The sequence below is a fragment of the Bos mutus genome, chromosome 11, assembly GCF_027580195.1.
Source record: "Bos mutus isolate GX-2022 chromosome 11, NWIPB_WYAK_1.1, whole genome shotgun sequence".
Lineage (NCBI taxonomy): Eukaryota > Metazoa > Chordata > Mammalia > Artiodactyla > Bovidae > Bos > Bos mutus.
Genome location: NC_091627.1, coordinates 18,349,693 through 18,367,235, shown reverse-complemented (window position 1 = coordinate 18,367,235; position 17,543 = coordinate 18,349,693). Strand labels below are relative to the sequence as shown.

Below are 17,543 nucleotides of genomic sequence, written 5' to 3'. Positions count from 1 at the left end.
ATGGAGACCTGTCAGTGTCCACCTGCTGATACATAATCTACATTTTCCCTTTGGTTCCATAAACTCATCCAGAAAGCCTGTCAAAATCTCTAGGGAAGAGCCAATCTGTGCTCAGGAGTAGCTCAGAATGTCAAAAAACTCAAAGGCGAGGCTTAACGTATAGACAATGTTCTTAGAACCACAGCAACCTGGATTTTCCCAGTACTGGGAACGCTGGAAACAAATTTAACCATTGAGAGATGAGAGTGCAGTTTTTCGTGCATGGTATCTTAGAAGGTGTCAGGAAGTCTAGTGAGTCTCATCTCATTTTTAATATTGTTGCTCAGGGATTCTTAACCATGTTTTGCGTTACAGTCCTTTTTGGCAGACAGGTAAGACCTACGATTCTTTTCTCACAATATGTTTAGATTGATAAAATAAATATGATTACAAAAGACACCAAATACTTTGCCAACAAATGTACATATAGTCAAAGCTGTGGTTTTTCCAGTAGTTATGTATGGATGTGAGAGTTGGACTATAAAGAAAGCTGAGAGCCAAAGAATTGATGCTTTTGAACTGTGGTGTTGGAGAAGACTCTTGCGAGACCCTTGGACTGCAAGGAGATCAAACCAGTCAATCCTGAAGGAAATCAACCCTGAATATTCATCAGAAGGACTGATGCTGAAGCAGAAGCTCCAATACTTTGGCCACCTGATGCCAAGACCCGACTCATTATAAAAGACCCTGATGCTGGGAAAGACTGAAGGCAGAGAAGGGGACGACAGAGGATGAGATGGTTGGATGGCATCACCGATTGGATGGACATGCGTTTGAGTAAGCTCTGGGAGATGGTGAAGGACAGGGAAGCCCGGCGTGCTATAGTCCATGGGGTTGCAAAAGAGTCAGACACAACTGAGTGACTGAACAACAACAACAAAAGACACCATAATATTAAAATGCACTCATTAAAATATAAGTAAAAGAACATCACAACAACAATAACAACAAAAGAAAGCCTGTCAAATCCTTGCTGATTTTTCAGATGGTTCATTATGATGAAAGCCCTGGCTCCCATACTGGGGCCATAGATCCCTATGAAACCACAGATTCCAGTTCCCCTGTTGCTCTCACAAACAGTCCTACTAAAAGGCCACCTGCTCTCCTGTGCAGGTCCTCAAAAGATTGTTTGACACTGAAAAAGGACATTAACATTTGAAATCACTTATCTGGACACACTGGGACAAAACCGAAGATTGAGAATGGTGTTTCATTGGCATCAGCTACGGAGATATTTTTAAAATCTCCAGCAAGAGTCCAGTTTTGATTTTTTTTAATGAACTAAGGATGATGATTCTGATGTACCAAGTTTGGGCATTATTGAAAAGCATCTCCTAATGAATCAATCTGACAACTTATGGAAAAAGCCAACATCCAGTCCCACATCAGGTGTGGATGCCTGGGACCATGAGAGGGCACCCAAAGTGTGTGATAGAGTCTTAAATTGTGCTTTTTCTTCCTTGAAGGCTTGCCAAGACCACTCACTACTCTAAACCAGGTGAGGGAAACTGGTGTGGAATAATGATGGAGTGAACTTACAGTAGGGGAGAGACAGGCTAAACATGCTTTAACAAGTACTTTCTAGTACCTCCTGTGCCCCAGGACTGTAGACTAAGAAGTTAATAGAGTTAATAGAAGTTAACAGAAGATGAATCATGAACTCTTCTTGAGGTCACACAGAAAGCTACACAAGACAGGACCTCTTAGACCGCCTCCTAAAAGACAAAAAGAATTCATCTGTCGGACTCAGCTGGACAAGAGGTGGAGAGAATATCCAGAGGGAGAGAGAACAGCACTCTGGAAACAAAGTGGAGATGAGACCGAGTATGGCCCGATGTTCCAGGAACTGAACTTGCCAGCCTGGGATGGGGGCAGGGGAGAGTGGTGCACAGTAGGATGGCAAGATGTTTGGCAGGGGCCAGGTCGTGTGTTAAGTTCTATTCGGGAATTTGTTCTATGGAAACGGAAGGCTGCTGAGAAGTTTAATCCAAGTGACATGATTCCCAATCTCCTGGGGAAACAGTGGGGCGCCAGCAGAGGCAGGGGAGGGTAATTGGGGGCTTTTGATATAGTCCTGCTGGGGAGATTTTGAAGCCTTTAAGCAGATTAGGGGTGATGAAAGTGGCTATCGTCAGGCAGTGGGCTGACTGGGTGACATCAGGGAGGGGCAGAGGAGGGGGTGTGTATCTTCCTAATTCCTGTCTTCGTGGAGGGAGACAGGAGGCAGGTCCCCTGCCAGCGTCAGTACACCAGGGTCACATCAGGTGTGATCACATCAGAGAATCACACCAGGTCGGAGGCTGAGGATTCCAGCGCTGAGCTTTAAACCCTGGAAACAATCAACCAATTTGAGGGAGGCGAAATGCGAGAAAAATTAGGAGAATCAGATTCACAGAAGCCCAGGGAAGGGAATATTCTAGGAGGCAGTGGTCAAGGAAACTGAGTGGAAAAGCTGTCAATCACGTTTGGCCGCAGGCAGGTCAGAGGTCCCTTGTGCGGAGGCCGGGGTGAGGCTGGGCTGCGGTATTGCTGGGGGCGCGGAGGGTGTGGAAATAAGAAAGCGGGCAGGCGGTGGCTCTGGGCGCCAGGATTACAGACCCCGCAGGGGCTCTGGGTTCGGGAGGGATTTCAGCCGGCCTCCACCGGCAATGTGTTTTGAAGTTAAAGATTGCGGTTTATTTCCCTGCATAAGCTTTGATGATAATGGTGAGCAGGGATAATAAACTCTCCAGAATATGAAGAGTGACAGTGACGATGAGTTATATACTGTCTGGGGCGCTTGCCAAAATACATCTATTTGGAGGTTGGAGAGAATGTGCAGAGGGCGGTTTGCCTCTCCGGCGCCCGCAGCCCCGCCTCCTTCAGGCACCCTGGTCAGCCGGCAGGGGGCGTGGCCAGCCGTCTCCCCGCCCCGCAGCCTAGCGTCACGTGATCTGTCAGTTCTGGGCGATAGCTTGAAAATGGCCGCCGGGTGTGGTGAGGGGAAGGCGTCGAAAGCCGCCGTCACCCCCTTTGTAGTCTTCTGACAGCACCTGCGGCAAAGCGGCTCCTTTCCACCTCAGGGGTGGGCGCCGTTCTGGGGCCAGGTTGTGAGACGGTCAGTGTGGTGGTCCGCGGGGAGGGGCGGTGTGTGTGTGTCTGTGTGTGTATGGTGAGGGGGGCGAGGCCGGTAGGAAAGAAGCCCTGGTTTGTAGGGGGAAGTCGCCGAGCGGGGAGAGACGGCGGCGGTCGGGCGGGGCGGGAGCGAAGGCCAGCTGAGAAAGGGTGAGGCCGCGTGTGGGGAAGGGAGCGTGGGCGGGTGAGGAGGGGGCGACGCAGGGCGCGAGGCTGGGTCGGGGAAGGTAGGGGGCGGGCGGGGGCGCGGGGCCTGGTTCTTGGGGCGGATCCGCGCCTGCCGGGGGCGCTGGGACGGCCTCGGACTTGCTGTCCCAGGTGGTCAGCCTCTCCTGGGGCTGCGATGGAGGATGTGTGTGACACAGGTGGGTTTTTTTTTTTTTTTGGTTCGTTTGTTTTTCACGGGGCAGCCGGAGGCACACCCACCACCACCTCGAGAACCTGCCACCTTGGGCGGTCGCGCTAAGGCAGGTTTCCCAGGTTCCTTTCCCTGGGCTTTCCAAGGGCGTGGTGGTTGGGTTTTCTCGTTTTTTGTTTTCTCACCGGGCTCCATTATTCCATTGTCCACTGCAGGCCGTTATTTCAGCTAAGTATCAGCGAGCCATTGATTACGATGCTTCCATGATTTCTTTATAACGAAGCGACTTCTTTGTCCGCCATTGACGTTCGGTTAGTTTTCTTTCAGATTGTTTTGACATATAGAAAGGTTTAAACCTATTATTGTTTAAACCTCTTTTATTAATAACTATGGAGCCGTCTTTGGTAGCCGCTAGGGACACCGGTTAAAAATGTGGCTTTCTTAGCCTTACCCTCAGAATTCCCATTCAGCAGACCTGGGGTGTGGCTCAGGATTCCTACCCCCCATCTCCACCTTCCGACGGGTAATTCTAATGCCTTTTGACAGTGCCTCAACTTGGAAGACACTGAGGGTGAGACGTCTGAATTTTTTTTTAAGCGCCCGAGGAGAGCTGATGCAGAGCCAAGGTTGAGAAATGCGGAGGCAAGGTTGTGTTCTTTGTTCTCTAGCTTTACCAGCATGGAAACCTTCATCAGAATCATTTTGCGGTGCCTGTTAAAATGTCAGTTCTGGGCCCCAGATCTACTGATCTACTGGGGGAAAAGCCCAAGGAATCTGTATTTTGGCAGGCTTCCCCAGCAACTTTGCATACAAGTTTGAGAACCTTTGTTTTACACTCTGAGTGATTTCCAGATTTGTTTTTCCTAATCCGACTGCAAGGAGATCCAACCAGTCCATTCTAAAGGAGATCAGTCCTGGGTGTTCTTTGGAAGGACTGATGCTAAAGCTGAAACTCCAATACTTTGGTCACCTCATGGGAAGAGTTGACTCATTGGAAAAGACTCTGATGCTGGGAGGGATTGGGGGCAGGAGGAGAAGGGGACGACAGAGGATGAGATGGCTAGATGGCATCACCGACTCGATGGACGCTAGTTTGAGTGAACTCTGGGAGTTGGTGATGGACAGGGAGGCCTGGCGTGCTGCAGTTCATGGGGTCGCAAAGAGTCGGACACGACTGAGTGACTGAACTGAACTGAATCCTAGGTGGATTCTCCAACTGAGGTTTTTTGGAGCACCTCACATTCAGCCTGGTCTTGTTCACCTAGCAAGGGTGGTGAGGAAGGAGGGGGCAGTAACCAAGCAGAGCAAAGTCCTGAAACTTTCTCCTGACTTTGCTTTTTGTTAATGGGACCACCATCTTCCCATCACTGGTGTTTGGTATCTAGTCATCTTTGACCTGGTCTTTCATTTCCAATCACATAATTTTTAAAATTTCTACATCCAGAATCTTTGTTCTAGATATGGTCGAAGGGTCCAGTATGGGGGATTTTATCCTGTTCAAGTTCCTGTCTCTCATTTCTTCTCCATCCCTAGCGCCTGTCCCCTCTCCCTTAGGCTGTTTTGGTGGTTCCCTGACTGTCTGTCTCTAGGGTTCTGATTCCAGGCAGCACATGCTACTGGGGGAAGCTTTACCTGGGATCATGTGAGTGTCCATCCCCTTCTTCCCTGCTTTTGCTCAAGTTCTTTGTCAGTTTCTCTGTTACTGTGTTAGTCAGGGCTGTTTAGAAGGCAGGGAACAGAGATTTACTCCTTTACGTCAGGGAAAAGGTAATTTATAGGACTGACTGAGAATCAGCCAGAAATTGGGATCTAAAGCAGCTCCCACCTTCTGTAGCTCTCTCAGCGGCCTCATTTGTTTTCTCTGGAGAAGTCATTTTCTCGGTTCATATCTGTTGAGTCCTCTCTCTGCTGCCTGGCTGCCTCAAAACTGTGACATTTTGTTCTTGGCCTGTAATGACTGGGTATCTGGTTTCTAATTTCCAGGTTTAGAGAGAGGAATCTGATTGGCTAAGCTTATCTTTTTGAACAGTCACATGTCCTCATATGCTCATACCTGGATATGGCTGATGGTAGTAGAGAACGGGAGAGAGCAGGCCCTAAACTGGTCTGGGAGGAGGGTGGGTGGTCAGGGAAACCTCCCTGGGGGAAGGGACTTTGAAATTGAGACCTCTAGGCTGTCTCTGGGCAGAGGCGGTGGGAGTGGGGGTGGTGGGATGAGTTGGGCAAATGAATTTGTCCGGAGGAGGGGAAGATCCTGGTCTTCTAAAGGTGAAGGGGAGAATCGTTTGAAGCTTACAGGTAATTTCTGAGTGACAAGAGCAGAGGATGCTCTCATATGGAGAATGGGTGTGTGTGTGTGTGTGTGTGCGCGCGCGTGCGTGCGTGTTCTCATGTGGAGAATGGGGGTGTGTGTGTCTGTTTTGAGATAGGTGAGAATAGTGTGTATTTGAGATAGGTGAGAATAGAACCTGTTTAAAGGATTCATTTAAGAAGGAAAGCAGAGATGAAAGAAACCTCTGAGGGAGGGATGGGGCCCTTCCAAAAACATCATCTGATTTATGGGCACACTTGCGATCAAACTCTTGATTTGTTAGAAGTCTGGCTGATGGGAGTCATTTATAACTGTCAGCTGTGGCAGATGGTTTTGTCCTGTTCAGTTAATAAAATGTGATGTGACTTGATCAAATTCAGTTCAGACAACATTTATCAGTTCTTTTCATATGCACGTGGCCTTCCCTGGTGGCTCAGACGGTAAAGCATCTGTCTACAATGCGGGAGACCCGGGTTCAATCCCTGGGTTGGGAAGATCCCCTGGAGAAGGAAATGGCAATCCACTCCAGTACTATTGCCTGGAAAATCCCATGGACAGAGGAGCCTGGTAGGCTACAGTCCATGGGGTCGCAAAGAGTCCGACACGACTAAGCAACTTCACTTTCACTTTCATATGCATAAGAAACTGTTTTAGGTACTTCTGAATTTGTGAAGGTGAAACTTGTGAAGTTGCTCCTATTAAGAAATTTAACAGTAAAGAAGCGACAGGTGGATGAATGCAGAGATTACCAGATTTCAGGCATGTAATGTTCAACGATCAGTAAGGTCTGCCCTAGTATCCGCCCCCCCCCCCGCCCATACACAAAGCAGAGCAGCATCTAATGCAGCGCTCCCCAACCTTTTTGGCACCAGGGACCAGTTTCACGGAAGACAGATTTTCCACGGATCCGGGGGTGGGGGACGGTTTCAGGATGATTCTCATAGGGAGCCCACAACCTAGATCCCTCGTGAGCACGGTTCATAGTAGGGTTCATGCTTCTGTGAGAATCTGATGCCCCTCCTGATCTGACGGAGGTGGAGCTCAAGTGGTAATACCAGTGCTGGGGAGTGGCCTCAAGTACAGATGAAGCTTCCTTCGCTCACCTCCTGCTGTGTGGCCTGGTTCCCAACAGGCCCCAGTATGGGGGTGAGGGACCCCTGACCTAATGAACCCTCACGTACCCATCCCCCAAGTCCAGCCAACAGTTATCAATATTTTACCAATTTTATTTTGGCTGTTCGTTCCCCCAGTACCCCTTTTCTCCTCCAGTAATTTAAAGTGCGCCGAGACACTGTAGGGCAGGAATAGTGTATTGTTCAACTTACCAGTGATAACCTGAAGCATAATGCATTGCAGATTATAGCCTTTCAGTAGACTACTGTTAGATCGGACTGTTACTCAATTACAGCAGTGTAGAATTGCATGCATTTTCTCAGTTATATAACAAAGATCATCTTTCCTTACTAGATTTGTTTAAAGAGTATCTTTCTGGTAGCTTAAGGCGTGCAGCTTCAATTTCTAAGTTGGTTTTATAAAAAATTTTATTACCATTTTCTGCTTAATCTTAGTCTCAAGGAATCTGTGTCTGAAGTCTTAATCTTAGTCACTATCAATGATTGATGACTGTTAAGTTTTATGTGTCTTAAAGTGATATACATACAGTCCACATAATGGATTGGGGAGAGAGGTAACAAGATTTGAAAATCTAAGATTTTCAGTTTTTTAAATAATGGTTCAGTGTCTGTTACTTTTCTTTACTTATTCTAGTCTTGTGGGATTTTATGTTGAGAAAAATATTTGATCCAAATAAGGACTTTGTCAGACATATGTCAGTGTGTGTGTTTACAAAGTAATTGTAAACTTACAGTCAACTTGTAAGAATAGTACAAAGAACTCTCTTCTATGCCTTAACCAGATTCACCAGGTGTAAAATTAAAAGTTAGGGTGCACATGGTCTCTAATTATATTCATATTAATTTCATGTGGGAGAGACCCACGTGTGCAGGTCTGGTGGAGGAGGAATTTAGACAGAAAAGCTAGCCAGAGGCCTGGACGTGGCACAGTGCTTGGCGTGTTCAAGCAGTGACGAGGTGAGGGAGAGGGGTAGGAGATGAGGTCAGCAATGTTAACACCCTGTCACTTACAGTCATCTATGCCAAGGTCAAACATTCGATTTTTACCTTGAGGGCTCTAGGAAGCCACTGGAGGACTTTGAGCAAGGAAGGATGGAATCTGACTCAGGACTGCTTAAGGTGTGGTTCTTTAGTCAGCAACCACAGTGGTAGCATCACCTGGAAGCTTGTTAAAGGTGCTGGGGCTGCATCCGCACTTACCTGTCAGAATCTCCAAGGGAAGGGCCTAGGCATCTGTTCACAAGCTCTCCAGGTGATTCTCATGAATATGATAATTTAAGAAGCTCTGGCCCAGCCTACATTTTCAAAAGATATCTATGGTTGCCTTGTGGAGGACAGACCATCAGGAAGGCAAAAAAAGAGGTAGGGAGAGCAGTTGGGATCTAGGTGAGAGGTCACAGTGACTGGGCCAGGGTGGTTGTGATGGAGGTGGTGAGTAGGAATCAGATGTGAAATATATTTTATAAGTAGAACCAAAAGGTTTGCTGGTAGATTGAATGTAGAGTGTAAGAGGAGGTGATGAGTCATTCATAATTCCAAGGTTTTGGCCTTAGAAGGATGGAACTGGAGTGGCTATTTACTGATTGGGATTATATAACAGGGGGAACAGTGTAGTGCTTTCTCTTGTTTGTGGGTGATGAGGGGTGAGTTTGGGGTTGGATCTGGAGTTTGGGGGTGTGGATGAGTTAAGGCAGGGAAGCCTGGTGTGCTGCAGTTCATGGGGTTTCAGAGTTGGACACAGCTTAGTGACTGAACAACAATAATGAGTTAAGAGTGAGATGAGTTTGAGTCTTGGGAAGAGGGGGTTGCACATTTTGACAGCTGAGCTTTGGGGCCTTGTTTTCACTCCTGCCAGTGGAGGTGTATTTGTACAAGCCTAAAGTTAGGAAAGAAATAGTTAGTAGTATCTTTTTTTCCTCAATCCCAAATTACATGTATTTTGTCTAATCTGCTTTAACAGGTATTGGAATAAAGAAAACTATAGCTTTCTGTGAAAATGTCAGTTCTAATATCACAGAGTGTAATAAATTATGTAGAAGAAGAAAACATTCCTGCTTTGAAAGCTCTTCTTGAAAAATGCAAAGATGTTGATGAGAGAAATGAGGTAAGACCAAGATTCTAAAGTTTAGTTCTTCTTACAAATGTTTGTGGACTACCTACTAAGTAAGTGCAAGGCACTGTGCTAAAAGGATAAAGGTAAGTAAGAAATACATAGTTCTCACCCTCAGTAACATTGACATAACTTCTCACAGTTAAAAGTACTTTGAATTCTGTACCTTTGAAATACACCTGAACTTCTATAAATGACTGAACATTGAATTAATGATTTAGATTTATGATTGAGAATTGTGGTTGACTTTTTTTTCCAGATAGAATAATCACTATTCAGAAATGATTCAAGAATTATTACCAAAATCAAAAGTATGTCTAGAAAACTTTAGAAGGGCTTCTAATCGCAATCTTTTTATGAAAGATGAACCAGAAAAAATAGATTAACCAGACACTATTAGGGCTTTTTGAAATATTTTCTTTATTGGAGCCTCAGCTGTCTTCCTTAGTTGTTTATCATACACACCTTGGGGTTTTAAAGACCTGCATCTTTAAGAGACGGCTAAATAGGTTGTGTGTTCTGTTTACTAAGATTGGGGAGTAAATATTTACTGTTTTCATTAACTTGTATTAGATATTTGTGTTCAACAATCCTAGCAGATAAAATGGTAATTTTACCATGAACAGCTGAGCTACAACATTTTAGGGACTAATAAACTTTTTGTATGAATTTTTTAAGTGGCAAAGTATGTACATTTTATAAAACTTAAGGAAAATAATTCTTTTTATTAGAACTATAGTTTCAAGACAGTGTAATTTTTTTTTGCCTGTGAATAAGATGAATAAGGACTGATTTTATTTTTATAAAAATGTATATGTATGTATATGTGTGCACTTACGTGTGTGTAGACCTGCAGGATTTTCTTTATGATTTTTTTTTTACAGTGGGGAAAAAGTAAAATTTACTGTCTTAACCATAGTGTACTGTTCAGTAGTGTTCAGTAGTATTAAGTAATTCACATTGTTGTGAAATATCTCCAGAATTTTTTCAAATCTGAAACTCTATAGCCATTATACAGTTGCCTGTTCCCCTCACCCCAGCCCTGGTAACTACTGTTATACTTTCTATCTCTGTGAATTTGACTACTCTAGGCACTGCATATAAGTGGAACTGTGCAGTGTTTATCTTTTTGTGATTGAGCTTCCCTCATAGCTCAGTTGGTAAAGAATCCGCTTGCAGTGCAGGAGACCCTGGTTCAATTCCTGGGTTGGGAAGATCTGCTGGAGAAGAGATAGGCTACACACTTTAGTATTCTTGGGCTTCTCTTGTGGCTCAGCTGGTAAAGAATCCGTCTGCAAAGTGGGAGACCTAGGTTCGATCCCTGGGATGGTAAGATCCCCTGGAGAAGGGAAAGGCTATCCACTCCAGTATTCTGGCCTGAGAAGTCCATGGACTGTATAGTCCGTGGGGTCGCAAAAGAATTGGACATGACTGAGTGACTTTAACTTATTTCATTTAGTATAACATCCTAAATGACATGTTGATTCATCCATGTTGGAGTGTGTGACATGATTTCCTTCCATATTAAAGCTGAATACTATTCCATTATATGTAGAAGGGCTTCCCTGATAGCTCAGTTTGTAAAGAATCTGCCTGCAATGAGGAAGACCTGGGTTTAATCCCTGGGTTGGGAATATCCTCTGGAGAAGGGAAGGGCTACCCACTCCTATAGTCTGGTCTAGAGAAGTCCATGAACTGTTTAGGCTATGGGGTTGCAAAGAGTTGGACACGACTGAGCGACTTTGACTTTCATATGCAGGTACCATGTTGTATTTATACATATATCCAATGATAGACATTCAGGTTGTTTGCTTTTCTTGGCTGTTGTGGATAGTGCTGCATGAACATGAGTATGCAAATATTATAAATGTTTTCAAAGCTACTGAATCAACAGTTATTACATTATTATTATGATTGACAGAGTACCTAATTTTATTAAATACTAGCTGTCATTGAAAAATCATGGTATAAAAATTTTGAGTAATACAATTATGATAACTCATGTTTTATTCAGTATTTATGTAAATATGGTAATAGTTCTGTATACTTAGCTCATTTAATTTGCATAGCAGTTCTGTAAAGAATTATACTTATTTATCTCAACTTACAAATAAATAACTTAATCTCTCAGATTCCGCCTGAAGATACTTCCTGGTGAAATCCACATTAAACGCTGTTCTAACATCAAACAGGCTATGATTTGTTTATGCCCTTTTGTCTTCCTTTGAGTCTTAAGAATAAGTTCATTTAATGATGATGCCTGTATTTTCAATGTTTATATATTGCACAAACTGTATTTTGGTTAGTTTACATCATTATTCCCTTCTGTGATTATGAATAGTTAACAGTTGTTACACATAAATAAGATTAAAATTTGTAATTGGAGATTGTTCATTGTTTTAAAAGAGCTGCTTATGGAAATAGTCATTCTATTGGCATTAATTAATATATTTGGAATAATGATAGTTAAAAAGATTAAGCTTTACTTCATAGATACTTTCTTTGGGAATATTGAGAAATAGCTTCACTTGGAAGGAGAAAAATAATACACAATAAGCACAAAGTTGTATTGATCTTATTCACACAAAGAATGAAGTCTATTTGATAAAAAACTTAACATGTTATCAGGCATATAGTAGCATTTAAGGAGTTTTAATGATATTTACCTCTAGTTTAGTATTATGTCAGTTAAAATTGGAGTTTTAAAATACTACTTTGAAGCAACCTGGCATTGTTAAATTATGGCTCAATGTGAAGGTTATAGAGAAAGTAACTTTTTCAAGGCCTTTTGTTTTTTAGCATTTTGCTTCTACAGCTTCTGATAAAATTTAATATAGAATTCTAAAGAGTTGCTTAGACTTTCCTTCTTTCTCATCTTTAAAAAGTGAAGTACTTAATTACCTCATTTAATGTGTTTGGTTATCAGTTTTCTAAAGGTTTCTTAAATGTTATCAATAAAAGAAAATAATGTGGGGGAAATTGCCTGTTGTCATCCTTAACATATAATCAGTTGCAATTAGTAAATACCAGTTTTCTCCCTTCTTTCCTTTCTACTTTATTTGTAAACTAGATAAAATTCTTGGCCTCTGAATATTGTCAATGATGGCAAGTCTTTGCCCTTTCTATGAATATTCTCTATGATGGCAGGTCTTTGCCTTTTGTAGAGTAGTAAAGGGCTTTAATTTAACTTTATTTTTGAAAAGAGCAAAAAGTCATTCTCAGCTCTTCTTGATAGGGTATAGTGTTGAGGTTGAACATTATTCTCTTGTTGAAGAAAGTGAAATGGGACTCTTAAGTTCAAGAGATGAATTTTGTCACGTGCTTACAAGTAGAGACCCTGAAGGAAAGTTCAAAGAAGAATTTAAAAATGTTTTACTTTCACTATAATTATTGGAAGAAGTAGCTATCCTCACAGAGAGTCGGACATGACTGAGCGAATGAGCACAACACAGCACAGCCCCACACAAGTGGGGCTACCTAGGAACTGGGAAGGCCAAAAAGGTGATGAATAGGAAATGTTTTTGCATTGTAGCTTCTGGGAAGCTGAGATAAAGCATGGTATGTGCTGTGGGGAACTTCAGTTGGCATGGCAGTGTTCTGTTTTGGTGTGTTTTGGTTTGAGGTTCTTACCAGTAGGGTAGGGGTTCTATGAGTTATGTGATCCTGCATTTTTTGGGAAAGAAATGGACTTGAGATTTGCTGAGATGTGTGTGGCAGGTTAGGTAGGGAAGGGGCCTTTAGTGATTCACATTGAAGTAAAAGAATCACGTTGTCATGACTGTTTCTAAGTCACTATCTCTACAACTGTAGTTACTAGATGGATTAAGCCAGAACTAATAGAATAAATATGTTTTGTGATAAGGCACAACTTACAAGGTAAATATCATTCTGTCTTTTCGGATTAATTTATGGCAGCCTTTCCTGAGAATCACTTATTTATTTGGATAATGAAGCTACAAAAGGTTAAAGATTGCTTTTGAGCGCATATAACAGCTCCCCAAATAGTGGCTTAATCAAATTAAGGTCTTACTTTTCTCATGTAATGACAAGCTGGAGGAGCCATTCTGAGGTCTCAGGGTATCTTCCCAGGCTCCTTCTGCCCTTCTGGTCACTCCATTGCATGCCAGTTATTCCCATCAGCTGTTTTGATACAACTGCAGCATTGTGTCCACATATCAGGCAAGAAGGAAAAGGGCACAGGCCAGCTGAGTTGGTCTAATTACCAAGCTTTCCTGGAAGATCTCACTAGAGTGGTAGCATGGATGGTTTCCAACTGCAAGTAAAGCTGAACAATGTAGGTTTTTTTTCACTGAGCAAACTGCCACCCCCAACAAAATCCTGTCACTCTAGATACTGGGTAGACAAATGGTAGTTTCCGCAAGAGAAATTTATGACTGTTCACGTCTCATTTAGCTTGTTTCTAGTTAATCACGTTTATACCAACTTTCTTTTTATATTATGGTTTTTTAAGACACATCTAATTTATTTTTTCCCTCATACTCTAAAAGCATCTGTCTTTGCGAACTATCGGAAATGTGCCTGTGACCACAGAAGGTGAACAGAAAGTGCTCAAGTCTTTGGAATTGCAGTTTTGAAAACTGATGTGCAAGTCCTATATCCTTCAGTTCAGTTCTGTCGCTCAGTTGTGTCCAACTCTTTGCGACCCCATGAACTGCAGCACACCAGGCCTCCCTATCTATCACTAACTCCTGGATTTACCTAAACTCATGTCCATGGAGTTGGTGATGCCATTCAACCATCATCCTCTGTTGTCCCCTTCTCCGCCTGCCCTCAGTCTTTCCCAGCATCAGGGTCTTTTCAAAAGAGTCAGCTTTTTGCATCAGGTGGCCAAAGTATTGGAGTTTCATCTTCAACATCAGTCCTTCCAATGAACACCCAGGATTGATCTCCTTTAGGATGGACTGGTTGGATCTCCTTGCAGTCCAAGAGGCTCTCAAGAGTCTTCTCTGACACCACAATTCAAAAGCATCAATTCTTTGGTGCTCAGCTTTCTTCATAGTCCAACTCTCACATCCATACATGACCACTGGAAAAACCATAGCCTTGACTAGATGGACTTTTGTTGGCAAAGTAATGTCTCTACTTTTCAATATGCTATCTAGGTTGGTCATAACTTTCCTTCCAAGGAGTAAGCGTCTTTTAATTTCATGGCTGCAGTCACCATCTGCAGTGATTTTGGAGCCCAGAAAAATAAAGTCTGACACTGTTTCCACTGTTTCCCAATCTATTTCCCATGAAGTGGTGGGACTGGATGCCATGATCTTCGTTTTCTGAATGTTGAGCTTTAAGCCAACTTTTTCACTCTTCTCTTTCACTTTCTTCAAGAGGCTTTTTAGTTCCTCTTCACTTTCTGCCATAAGGGTGGTGTCATCTGGATATCTGAGGTTATTGATATTTCTCCCGGCAGTCTTGATTCCAGCTTGTGCTTCTTCCAGCCCAGCATTTCTCATGATGGTCTCCTCAGACAGCCATTTTGCCTTTTTGCATTTCTTTTTCTTCGGGATGGTCTTGATCCCTGTCTCCTGTACAGTGTCATGAACCTCCATCTGTAGTTCTCAGGCACTCTATCAGATCTAGTCCCTTAAATCTATTTCTCACTTCTACTGTATAATCATAAGGGATTTGATTTAGGTCATACCTGAATGGTCTAGTGGTTTTCCCTACTTTCTTCAATTTAAGTCTGAATTTTGCAATAAGGAGTTCATGGTCTGAGCCACAGTCAGCTCCCAGTCTTGTTTTTGTTGATTGTATAGAGCTTCTCCATCTTTGGCTTCAAAGAATATAATCAATCTGATTTCGGTGTTGACCATCTGGTGATGTCCATGTGTAGAGGGTATTTGCTATGTCTAGTGCATTCTGTTGGCAAAACTCTACTAGCCTTTCCGCTGCTTCATTCTGTACTCCAAGGCCAAGAAACACCTGTTACTTCAGGTGTTTCTTGACTTTCTACTTTTACATTCCAGTCCCCTCTAATGAAAAGGATATCTTTTTTGGCTGTTAGTTCTAAAAGGTCTTGTGGGTCTTCATAGAACTGTTCAACTTCAGCTTCTTCAGTGTTAGGGGTCGGGGCATAGACTTGATTTACCGTGATATTGAATGGTTTGCCTTGGAAACGAGCAGAGATCATTCTGTATCCTTAGGGCCATAGATTCACCTAGTTGGCTTTAATTTATATATTATACCAATGGATTTTTTTTTATCCTAGTTAATTAGAAGGCAGAAACATGCTGTAGAAAGGAAGTCAGAGACATTAGCGCTGACAGAGGCAAGGCTGGTATAATGATTGATGTCTGTAGTTATGACTCAGAATCATAAACATAATGTTTAAGTTAATCTGTTTAACAAGTAGCAATGTGCATGTTACTTTAAAAAAAACGGTTATAAAGTTATAATAAAATATAAATTTAAAGGATAAATTTTTCACTTGGAAAATCTACTTATGCATAATATCTCATTCTGTAGTGACTCTGGTTGAATGACATGTGACTACCACATGTAATTTAGCATCCATCATTATATGAGTGTCTGTATGTAACTTGATTTACTTGTGTACCTTAACTCAGTCTTTGTGTTTCTCTATACTTGTATTCTTACAGTAGCATGTGTTGTTACTAGGATTATTTGCTTGTTCGTCTGTTGCCATTAGTAGATTTGTAAATTCTTCTGTATTTTGCTCACTCATTTACTCATTCACAAGTATGTGAACACCTGTGTGGCAGTCACTGCACCTTATGGGGGAGTTTCAGTATTCAACAAAACAGACATGCTTCCCACCCTTGGGGAGTTTAGGGCCTTTAGAGGAAACACAATAATAGTTGTTCATCATGCAAATAAACGTGTAAGTACAAACAAGGATTAGCATGGTACACGACATTAGAGTGGGTTAGCAAGGCTCCCCTGCTGGGTTGGTGTTTGACCCAAGAGATGCCAGATGGGAAATAGTTAATTGGGTGTGGTAGAGGGATCTAGAGGTGCGAAAGAGCTTGCATACAGTTTGAGGGCAGACGTGAGGAGGAAACGGCCTGGCATAGGTTTCAAGGTAGATTTTCATGGACCGCAGGCCGTGTAAGGACTTCGATTCTTACCCAGAAGAGCCTAGGAAACCATTAAGGATTTTAAGCAGTGGGATATTGTCAAATTAGCATTTAAAAAAAATTACTGATGTTTTCCTGCACATTGATGTACATTCAGTAAGTAGGTGCTTAATCTATCAAATGGAACTTAGGTTTTGTTGTAATTTTTTTCCTTATACCTTGGTATGTTTTGGCACCTTTAGTACTATCACTATTAGCCCAGAGCGTCTGGTCTGTTTGATGTCACGGCATGTACAGAAAATGATCGTGTGCATCCTGGACTTGGGATAGACGAAGCTGACAGCTGGAGGGAACCTGTCCCAGGATCCAGCTGTCCAGGCCCTGCCCCGCAGTCTAAGGGCTGCGGGAGCCCGTGTCTTAACTGCCGTGACTCATTCTGGGGACAGGCTGGACAGCGCTGCTGTAGCTAGTAGGAACTTTAGTGTAACGAGTTAAGGTTTATAAGGGAAGGCTCCAAAAAACTCCACAATATTGCAGCACCTGTATTGTTTTTACTGTTTTACTTTTCTCCCTCTGGTCCTGACAAAAACGTCTTATACACACAGCAAAACCACATTGTGTATCATATTCTAGCTGTATTGTTAGAGGATTTGGTTGCCATAGATATTCTGAGATTATTGTGGAAATTGCTTTTCAGTGCCTAGTATTATACATGCTGCTTATTTTGAATAAAATTGCAGTGCCCAAAACAGATTATGAATGCTATTGTAAGGAAAAAAAAGCATTTTCTCTTCGACTTTCATATTATTAGTAAATGGAAAAGTTGAATTCAGAGGTGTTTGTAAATTCAGTGCTGTAAATAGAGCTTAACATTATGGAAATGTATGGGTGGTATATTTAACTGGTGTTTTAATTAACATGCAGCATCCTGAATGATCTCTGTGTCTCTTCTGTCTCTAGTGTGGCCAGACTCCGTTGATGATAGCTGCTGAACAAGGCAATCTGGAAATAGTGAAAGAATTAATTAAGAATGGCGCTAATTGTAATCTGGAAGATTTGGTATATATTGATTTACTCATTTGCCTTTTTCTTTTCTTTAACTTTGTTGCTTGGTTTTACGAAGTGATTCAGAAGTAATAGATTACAGATTGTACTTCTGCTGTGTATCAACATTACTCAGTAATATGCTAACTCGATTTTTTAAAAACGATAGTATAGGAGAGAAATTTTTACCTTCATTGAGCAGTCTCAGCTCTTTGTGTATTTTTTTATGTACAGATAGCACTCACTGAATAAGGAGCACATGTAGCCACTCCAGTATTCTTGCCTGAAAAATCCCACGGACAGAGGAGCAAGGTGGGCTGTTAGTCCATAGGGTTGCAAGGAGTCGGACATGACTGAGTGATTAGGCACGCACACATAT

At 42.5% G+C, this 17,543-nt stretch overlaps 1 protein-coding gene across 1 annotated transcript in view; it reads left to right on the top strand.

Moving 5' to 3' along the window:
• Positions 1 to 2,974: 2,974 nt before the first annotated feature.
• The window catches only part of KIDINS220 (kinase D interacting substrate 220), a 92,698-nt gene continuing 78,129 nt past the window's right edge, over positions 2,975 to 17,543 (top strand). Inside the window, exons 1-3 of the mRNA XM_070380189.1 lie at positions 2,975 to 3,136; positions 8,916 to 9,059; positions 17,081 to 17,179. Coding sequence (XP_070236290.1) covers positions 8,952 to 9,059; positions 17,081 to 17,179 — 207 coding nt within the window. The 5' untranslated portion in view covers positions 2,975 to 3,136; positions 8,916 to 8,951. The remainder of the gene's footprint in view (positions 3,137 to 8,915; positions 9,060 to 17,080; positions 17,180 to 17,543) is intronic.